The sequence below is a fragment of the Anser anser genome, assembly GCF_964211835.1.
Source record: "Anser anser genome assembly, chromosome: 7".
Classification (NCBI taxonomy): Eukaryota; Metazoa; Chordata; class Aves; order Anseriformes; family Anatidae; genus Anser; species Anser anser.
Genome location: NC_139727.1, coordinates 17,463,297 through 17,472,733, shown reverse-complemented (window position 1 = coordinate 17,472,733; position 9,437 = coordinate 17,463,297). Strand labels below are relative to the sequence as shown.

The 9,437-nt window shown below is 42.5% G+C and overlaps 1 protein-coding gene and 1 long non-coding RNA gene across 3 annotated transcripts; one reads left to right on the top strand and one right to left on the bottom strand.

The window, feature by feature from the left end:
• Positions 1-474: 474 nt before the first annotated feature.
• Positions 475-1,273, bottom strand: LOC310902566. The gene is made up of 2 exons (XR_014586771.1): positions 963-1,273; positions 475-550 (listed from the first exon to the last, which is right to left on the bottom strand). It is a non-coding gene; the product is annotated as an uncharacterized lncRNA (long non-coding RNA).
• Positions 1,274-1,412: 139 nt separating this feature from the next.
• On the top strand, positions 1,413-9,094 carry TFAM (transcription factor A, mitochondrial). Of its 2 annotated transcripts, none has more exons than XM_083844286.1 (7): positions 1,413-1,560; positions 1,665-1,801; positions 3,073-3,143; positions 4,428-4,577; positions 5,923-6,018; positions 7,241-7,297; positions 8,280-9,094. In XM_083844286.1, exons 1-7 carry the CDS (start codon positions 1,493-1,495, stop codon positions 8,496-8,498), a joined length of 798 nt encoding a protein of 265 aa, XP_083700412.1. In that variant the 5' UTR covers positions 1,413-1,492; the 3' UTR covers positions 8,499-9,094. The 2 variants fall into 2 exon arrangements, with proteins under 2 accessions (XP_083700412.1, XP_083700411.1); XM_083844285.1 differs by having other exon boundaries at positions 1,420-1,560; positions 1,662-1,801.
• The last annotated feature ends 343 nt before the right edge of the window (positions 9,095-9,437 follow it).

Below are 9,437 nucleotides of genomic sequence, written 5' to 3'. Positions count from 1 at the left end.
CATATCCTTAAAGTGCTTGTTCTAACATTAGGGATTCAAATTATGAAGTGTGCATGTGTGTTGTAGACAAAAGGGAGATGAAGCCATGCATCAGATACGACTTGGATCTGTGTCGCAATTAACTTTTATGCGAGATTCAGCCTAATTTCCTTAGCGTGTTATGCCCACTGCTTTATGTAGGATTTCAACCTTTTTAATCGCCTACTATGTGCATATTAATGTATGGAGGAAATACCACAAGTGCTTGAACATCAAATGTGCCAGTTAAGGGGGCCTGTTTGCAATACTAGAACGTCACGGTAAACTTCTCACACTTGAAGCTAACTTAACCTATTAACTGTTACTTGAGTATGCATGCACAAAACCAGTGGTGCTGGCGAGGGGCGATCCTTTCTTCTAAACTAGATGAAAACCAGAACAGCTCCAAGGGCCTGTTGCAAATTCTTCTCGAGTATCTGACAGCAGAAACGTGACTTGTTTTTTTGCTCTGTGCCTTGCAGATGAAACAAAAGTGACATGCAGTTGGGAAAGTTCTCATCATAAAATAGCTCTGTAAGACAACGAAAATGGTTTTTACTCGTTTGTAATGAATGCTAAACTGGAATTTGGGGTGTGGGAGGGAAAGCATGCACTGGCCCTAATGGTGTAAGTTGGTCTCATGCAGGTAAATGTCACTTCAGCGCTGATTTTATCTGACATATCAATGAGTTCTGAAATGAAAGTCTGGTGGAGGGTGGCTCTGTTAGTTTTTAAATATCTGTTCACTTTAGACTGTAAACTGAAGAAATGTTTTGGTTTGTTATTAAGATGAGTGCTTTGGTATACGCGCTCTAGGCTGATGTAGTGAGGCTGGCAGATGTGGTGGTAGAAACCTTGGAGCATGCTGTGATGGTCGAAGAGCTTTTATTTCTGTTAGCTGAGTACAAATATGCCTATAGAAGTGATTTAAATGTTTTCAGTACCTCTATTGAGCCATGCGGAAGTTTGACATGCATCTCTCATCGCTCCCTGTCCTCCGCGGTGCTGAGCTGTAAAGCTGGGGGCTGTTTGCAAATGGTTGTACTGCGGCCGGTCCTCCTGCACGAGCGGCTTTCCATCACCCTGCAAGATAAGCAACATGAACCCCGCTCATTTGCGTCTCCACCTTCAGCTTATTTTTCAAACGCGGTGTGTGATAAAATACAGCTTGTTTAAAGTCACCTTTCCCTATTCCTTCCTTTGGCGCTCCGGGCTCGTTTAACCACCCTACCCCCTCCCTGCATCCCTCTCCCCCCGCCCCGGAGGAGGTTCCTTTCCCCTGCCCCTTTAATTCCCCCTTGCCGTTAAATGCCGTCGGGCACCACCGGGGGGCGTGGCCTCCCCGAAGGGGGCGTGGCCTCGCGGCGGGGTCACCTTGGCGACGGGCGCGCGCGGAGAGGAGGGGCTTTCCGGAAGCCCCGCCCCCCGCCCCTCCCGGCGGCGCCGTCCCGTGGTGCCCCGCGCGGGCCGAGCCATGGCGGCGGCGCTGGCGGCGCTGGGCCGTGCCGCGGGGCTGGCGGCGGGCCCCGGGCGGCTCCTCAGGTGCGGCGGGGCCGGGACGGGGGAGGGGGCGGGGAAGGGGCCGAGGGGGGCTCGGCGGCCTCCCGGCGGCCGTTAGGCGCTAACCGCCGCTCCGTTGCCAGCAGGGCCTGCGGCGCCACCTGCGCGGCCGAGGGGGGCCTGGCCCGGCGGCTGAGCTCGGCGGAGCGCCCGAAGCGGCCGCTCACGGCCTATTTCCGCTTCGTCAGCGAGCGGCAGGGCCCGCTCCGCCGGCAGCACCCAGGTACGGCGCGGCGAGGCGGGGCGGGGGGTGCCTCACGGGGTACAGCGCACAAACAACTCCCAAACGAGCCCTCTGTGCCTCAGAGCCCGCTGGGAGATTTTTTTTTTTTTTTATTCTAGTAGGGATACTGCTCAAAAAAAACTCGGTAACTTTGTTTTTGAATTGCCAGAGCATTGTGTATTCAGAGGGTTTAAGAGCAGTGTGCTGCTTTCTTACAGGTATTTAGTGACAGGACCAGAGGGAATGGCCTCAAGTTGTGCCAGTGGAGGTTCAGGCTGGACGTGAGGAGACATTTCTTCTCAGAAAGAGCAGTCAGGCACTGGGACGGGTTGCCCAGGGAGGTGGTGGAGTCACCGTCCCTGGGGGTGTTCAAGGAAAGGTTGGACCTGGTGCCTGGGGACATGGTTTAGTGGGTGACGTTGGTGGTGGGGAGATGGTTGGACCAGGTGATCTTGGAGGGCTTTTCCCCAACCTTAACGGTTCTGTTGTCTAAGTCAGCTTACTTTCAACAGCTTAGTTGTGCTTTTCCCTTGTAGAGATGACTGAACTTTACATTTGAGATGGGACAGAGGAAGATCCACATTTTTCTTTTCTAATGGAGTAGAGGGAAATCCTGGAAAGGATTTTTCAAGAAAAGAAACACTGATTTTATTTTTGTGCCCACCTCAATTTCACATCTAACTGGAAAACTCATCAAATGAGTTGATGTTATTCAGCTAAAGAACAAAACAGTCTCAAGTTACTGCGATTTTGTTTGTGGGAGAAAGATGATATTCAGCAGAAGTAAGGTTAAAAAAATATATTGTAGCTGAAGGACTTTATTGTAATAAAAGTTAAGTGAGTTTGTTGTACGAGGTGGTTGAGATCACTCTATGCTTGCTTTAAAGAATCCAGCAGGCTCTTTAGCTAAAAGTTGGGAACTAGAAATTTTACTTTTGGTCTCTTCCACCCACTTCTGCTCCCATTTCAGATCACCTTGTAAAGAAAAGGATACAGCCAAAGAAATAAACTGTTGTAGAGCTGAAATGCTGCTTCAGTTTGCAACTGTATGTTTTGATGCGGTTTGAACCATAACTGGGAGCCCTCCTCCACTCACCCAAATTACAGTTTGCCTCCCCTGCTACACCGAAGGAGTTACTGTTATGGAAGGAGGAAAATATATTTCTACAGGAGAAAGATACTGGTGACAGCCTGATTCAGGAAAATTGAAGAGGCTTACTGAAAATACAGCATTGATCTTGACTTTCTTGCTTTCTCATTTTAATATACAGAAATGAGTAATACGGAGCTGGTTAAAAAGTTGGCAGGTGATTGGAGGGAGTTGCCAGCATCGCAGAAGCAGGTAAGTTTGTATCTTGTTTTATAAATCATAATTATACATGGGTGCATACATATATAATAATGTAAGAATTGTAGAATTCTACTTGTTCAGTGCCTAAGTTAGGGGAGACCTGAACTAATTGTTGATGAAAGGACCAACCTCTTTTATCTGACTAGATGCTAATCAGAGACGTGATTTTCAGGTAACTTCCTTAGAGTCTCATTTAGTTGACTTATTTTTTGTTATAGGTAGCCGAGTTTCATTAAGAGTGACAATTGCAAGGGATAGCGTAAAAGAACTCTACAAATACAGTTGCTAATCACTACTCTGAGTGCCAGTTATACGAAATTAATGGGTATTCTTCCTTGACTGCAGTTAGCAATGAGTTCCAGTCAGGAACTGATGGTAGTTAATTCCTTTTCTGCCTAAACAAGCGATACGTTTTGTTATTAGTATTGGAATGCTCTTATATCCTAGCATTTTAGTGCTCTTAGGTCCTTTATGGACTTCTGTCTCTGTGTGTCTTAGTGTAACGTGTGTCTTTTTGTTTGTATGTCTGAAATAGAGAAGGGGATGGTGCCTTTTCAGATCTACATGTATGCTTGGTAGCCTGGCTCAGCCCCACTTGGTGCTGTAGTACCAAGACTGTGACTTTATGATGCTTCTGTACCCAGCACTGGTGGTTCTAGGAACGTGTATGGCAACCAACGAATTTGTGTGCTGCAATGGGATGTAGTTAAAGAGCAATCATTTCAACTGAGCTGCAGCTTTACCTTCTTGCATGGAAGATTATTATTGCATCGAGCTGCATCTGAAGATCTGTCAGGTGCCTTGTTACCAGATTAATGAAGATAATTCGAGGGGTGGAGTCAGCTTTTAAATCTGTGTTCTTCTCAATCCATTCCACTAATCAAACAGATCTGATACTTCAGTCTAAAAATCTTAGTTACTTTTTTTTTTTATTAGCAGGTTAGAAGTGTTAGCTCATGTAATGTTCAAGTGCAGGAACCTGAGAAAGCAAGGAGGTGGCAGGGAGGGGTTAGAAGGGATTGCTACAGAAGAGGAATACCAGACAGTGCTGATGACTGAAACTCAACAGGAACTGAAGTTTTTACAGAATTACCTTTCTTACCTAGTTGTAGGTGCTTGTATTTTATTTTTAATGTTGCATTGATATGGAGACTGGGCTATGTCAGAATGAGTGTTTCAGAAGGCTGTTTCCCTTTTCTAGTAGTTTTAAAGGCACCACACTTAGCTGAATGAAAACATCTCGGTAAGGCTGATGATTGTATGTTTGTCTTGTAGGTTTATGAGGAAGCAAGAAAGGCAGACTGGCGAACATATGAAGAGCAGTTGGCTGCATATAAAGCACAGCTAACTCCAGCCCAGGCTGCGGCTTTGAAAGAAGAAAGGAGGAAACGACTGGCGAAAAGAAGATCGTTCAGGAAAAAGAGAGTCAGTATTTTCAAGTCTATGTTTCTGTTCTCTCAAGGAAACTGAAATCTGTTTGTTGGGTATACAGAGAAGAGTTAAATGATTAGAATTTACTTTAAAAATAAATACATAAATCGCTGCTGGTGTTAGCAGGAATTTTAGTGGCTTTCCTGTGCCTGAAGACCAGAATTAGCAAGGTATCTTTGTGCTTCTATTTAGCCTCTCTGCTTTTTTCTTCCTCTTCCTAAATCTGCCTGAGGAACAACAGGTAATAAGGCGTCTGAACCAGCAACACCTCCCTGCCTTGGGAAAAGAGCCAGAAATAGCTTTTCCCGAAGACCTTGTATCTGTTAGCTCATTGGCAGCCCCTGTGAGGTGATTGCCATTGGAAATAGCCTTTCTGCCTTCCTCCCAGCTCTGCCTCATTGCAATCTGTGCTGCTGCTGACGTGTAGAGTTAGGCCTACATACACGCATGTCTGTTTGTGTCCTTCATACGGATCATCTTCCCGATTTCCTTGTAGCCTGTTTATTTATAAATCCTGAGAGACAGAACCATCTGTAAAGGTACAGTATTATGCTTTGTCTAGTGGCAAGATCAGCTGAAGGGTTTACTTACTGCTTATTCATTTCTGTGAATGAAACTGATTGTGTGATGCTTCCCTAATTGACAAAAGTAAAATGAATTCCCCTACTTAGAGGAAGGTTTTAATCCAAATGATTCCTGCACCACAAGGAATTTAACTGCCATACCCAGTACCTAGGCAGGTGGTAACTTGTAGAACCCCAGTTATAGTGGGAGTGTGTTAGGGCTGGAGAAAATGGTAAGTGTAAATGCACCCCTAATGTGCTGTGTCGCCTCACTGTGATCCATGTAGACAAAGCATTCTGACACAGAAACTAGTTCTTTTTCCTTGGGAATCCGCTGATTCTGTTCCACCTCACCTCCCACAGTTAGCAATCTGCCCTCCTCTCTGCAGGCGTACAGAATTTCACACCAGTAACTAAAGCTGTATGAAGATAATAGAAAACCTCTCATCATGACTTTCTTGCTGAGTGGAATTTAGTAACAATCTTTGGTTTCTAGAAGACTTTGCTGAAGTAAGAGTCAGTTCAAAAGTGTTTTTTCCTCTTATATCTGTGAAAAATCAAGTTTTTAACTTTTCTTAATTTAGTTTGTCATCAGATGTGACAAGTGATGTAAATAACCAAATCATCTTGATATACGGTCCAGTTTACAGATCACTAAATCACTAAAAATTGAACTTAATTATTTTGTGTGTGCAAAATATGAATGTAAATGCTAAGTTTAGTTTGGAAAAATGTATGCAGGGTAGGTTGACTAACTCTTCTTGTTGTTTTTAAAGGAATTGACTGTGCTTGGAAAACCTAAAAGACCTCGTAGCGGCTTTAACATTTTTGTGTCAGAAAACTTTCAAAAAAGTGTGGGAGTTTCACCCGCGGTAAGCCAGGAAAATTTCTTCTAAAAAACAAACAAACATGCGTGCGTGTGTGTGTGTATATAACTATATATATATATATATATATAGTTATAATTGCCTTAACAGACTATTATATTCAGAAAGTCTGTCTTGGATTCTGTGGCTTTCAAAGTAACGTTCAACACTTCAGTATCTACATTTTGCTTAACTTAAATGTTTTTGTTTTTTAGGCTGTAGTGATCTGTTAGGCTGTAGCAATGCTGCTGGTGGTACATCCTATATAATCTGTTATGTGGATGTACAAACTTAAATACTTGCTGTATCCTGTGTGCTTAGTGCTTACAGGCTTCATGCCTCCTTTTTGTAAGGAGAGAACTCTTCTTTTTGATTTAGAAATCTGTTAATTGTTCACATGGTGACAGTGGTCTGCTACCAGTTCTCCAGTATTGTACTTCTTCTGGCACGATCAGTGTTACAAGACATGGAAGAGTTCTCAGCAAAGTTGCAAATTCCACACTAAGCTCCATTTTGGGGTGATTTAAGTTGTGCCGATGGATTAGTGCACGTGATGCACTGGAGACCTCCCGTATGTGCCCAATACTCACCTTGCCCTGTGCATTTAATCACCTGGGAAGTGGTGATAATGTAGTGTCATGGAAAGATCCAATGGGGCTCATTTGCAAAAACACCTTGCGGTGTTAATTAAAACCAGTTTAATTAGGATGTCGGTATGTTTAGCAGCAAGTAAATCAGGATGAGGGAAATAGTTGCGTTCCTCAGTTTTCTGTCTACAAGGGCAGGCATCTTCAGTCAGCTGAGGCCCAGTCTGACACATACATGGCTAACTACTTCTGAAGTGACACACAGTTTCCTGCAGACATGGTTAGTACCTATGTGGGCTTGTCTTAAGTTGGGCTTGGTTTATGTTAAACCAATATGCAGGGTCAGATGTAGTTATGTTGCTGTAAATCAATTCATCTGTTTGGTCCGCCTGCTTTTGCTGCAGGCTGAGTAACTTACTCTACTTTGTGCTTCTATTATCTGTAAAAGTGTCTCAGATGATGCCCAGCAAGTTGTCAAACCATGTCATTTATTATTTACCTAGGTTAAGAATATGTAGAATGAAACCTACATGAGTTCCTGCTTTTTTATATTGGTTTATACCTGGCTTTCATCTGTAACCCTCTGCGGTCTGTCTAGTGTTAAAATAATACTAATGTATTGTGTATTTAATATCCTGTAGGCAAAGCTGAAGCAGTTATTCGAAACGTGGCAAAATCTGCCCAGTTCTGAAAAACAGGTATGTTTGCGGCTTTTGATGAGGCTCTGATCTAACTGGAAAATGAAAAATTTTAGTCAATAAATCGTTAAAAAACCTTGAGTTAGTTAGATATAACACTGACAATTATCCACCAGTGTTATACTAATATTGACAGATAATATAGAGGGAACTACTCTGAGATCTTATTTACGTGTCTTGAAAAAGATAGTCATTACTTTTATTCCAGTAATGACCAATTCCTTTAACAGTGTTGATGAAATATGCGTGGGATAGGCTGGAAGTTCTGTATGCCTGGAAATGGAAGGTGAATGGGATCGAGGGAGGGAGGTGGAATCATTTGCAACAATTAGATATTTTTTTTCTGATAATATATAATATTTGTAAATGCCAGTGTAGTAAAAGTGATTTTTTGCATGTCATTTATTAACTTTGGTTGTGTTGGGGATAGTCGTCTGGCAGTATTCACAAAGTATTTGAAATACAAATTTGCAGATGGGTATATGAGAAACGGATGAGTGCTATACCAATAATAAATCTCTGCATTTTTTAATTATTCTGTATAGTCTGTCCTTTCTCCTGAAGGCCCTTCTTCCACATTGTTTTGAATGTGTGCTTAGAACATGTGTGAGGTTCATATTCTTTCTGCGGGGAAAAAAAAAAGATGCAGAAAAACCTATTCTTGTTCCTTACATAAGCCTGCTCTTTCAAGTTAGTAATCAAGTAAAACACCTTAGTAGTAACATCAAATAAACTTCCTCTTTGGGAATTGCCATGTGTTCACATCCCCAAAATTCATTGGTGGGATTTTGTGGTTTTGTTCAAGTTCGGTAAGTTTGGTGCTTTTTTTTTTTGGAATTTGCTGGAGGTGAAAGTGGGTGCCTGGGATGCTCATGGCATGGGTCTTGTAATAAGTTGCCATTGTAGCAAAGGGGAAGTTGTGTCCTGGAGGTTACCCAGACAAAGCCCTTTCCACAACTGCAGAGGTGTGCTTGTCTTCCAGCCGTACCTGCAGCTTGCTGAAGATGATAAGGTTCGGTATGAAAACGAAATTAAGTCCTGGGAAGCAAAAATGGCTGAACTTGGACGTCAAGACCTGATACGTTCCAAAGAACAGCAGCCAAAAAAGAAGACTGCTGAAACTGTGCAGGAAGCTGACCGACCCAAAGCTCCACTACGTGGAAAGAAGGCAATATTAAAGTTGAAAAAATCAGAAGAATAAAATAGTTAAGTATTTTATATTTAATCCCCTTTGGCTGTCATGTCTTTATCCTGCTGTGTTAATGCTGTGGTCAGCATTAGCACTTAAGTTTGGAAAACCCATAAAGGGCCCACGGAGAAAGTTGAGAAGGAAAAGTTGAAAAAGAAGGTGATCAGGTAAGAGAGAATTTGGTGTTTCTTGGAACTGACTGAAATAATCATTGCAGGTGTAACCTGAGCTGTGTAATGGTAATCGGTTAATCAAGCTGTGAATAGTGGTACTTACTGACATTAGCAGAGCTCTCTTATAATGGTAGATATCCAGTAGCTTTTATAAGGTTTTTTTATGAAAGCAAGAATATTCTACAATGTTACCATCTTCTGTAAATAAGAGCTGAAATCTGAGTAAACACTGCTGTTTTTTAATTCCCTCCATGGTATCTGTAGAGAATTTATTCCCTCCATGGTATTAGTAGAGAAGGGAAATGTTCAACATTTCAAGAAAAGGCACAAGATATGTAAAATACTAACTTTTATGCATCGACCTTTTTGTACGTATCTGTCTGTGTATACCACTTACGTTGCATTTAATTAAAGACCTTATGAGTTTTGTATAAACGTATCTATATTTGAGTGTTTTTTTTCCTCTGGCTTTGTTGGGACACAAACACCTTTGCTACCCTATTGTGATATTTGGGACAGCCTGCAAGGAAAACATGTACACTTTGGTTTGGGATGTAATAAATACAGACTTTTTGAAGAGCTGCTTAGTTTTTGTTTTTCCTGGGGCCTGTCTGAGTGAAAGCCTTGTAGGTATTGTGGAGAATGTGTGTTTATGGAAGGAAGATGAGCATTTTCAGAAGTGTGGTGGGTTTTGTTCAGCCGGAGAGAACTTGCAAACAGCAAGTTTACTAAGGGGGAGTTAAGAGTTCAACAAGGGGCAGCGGAGTTTACCACGGGG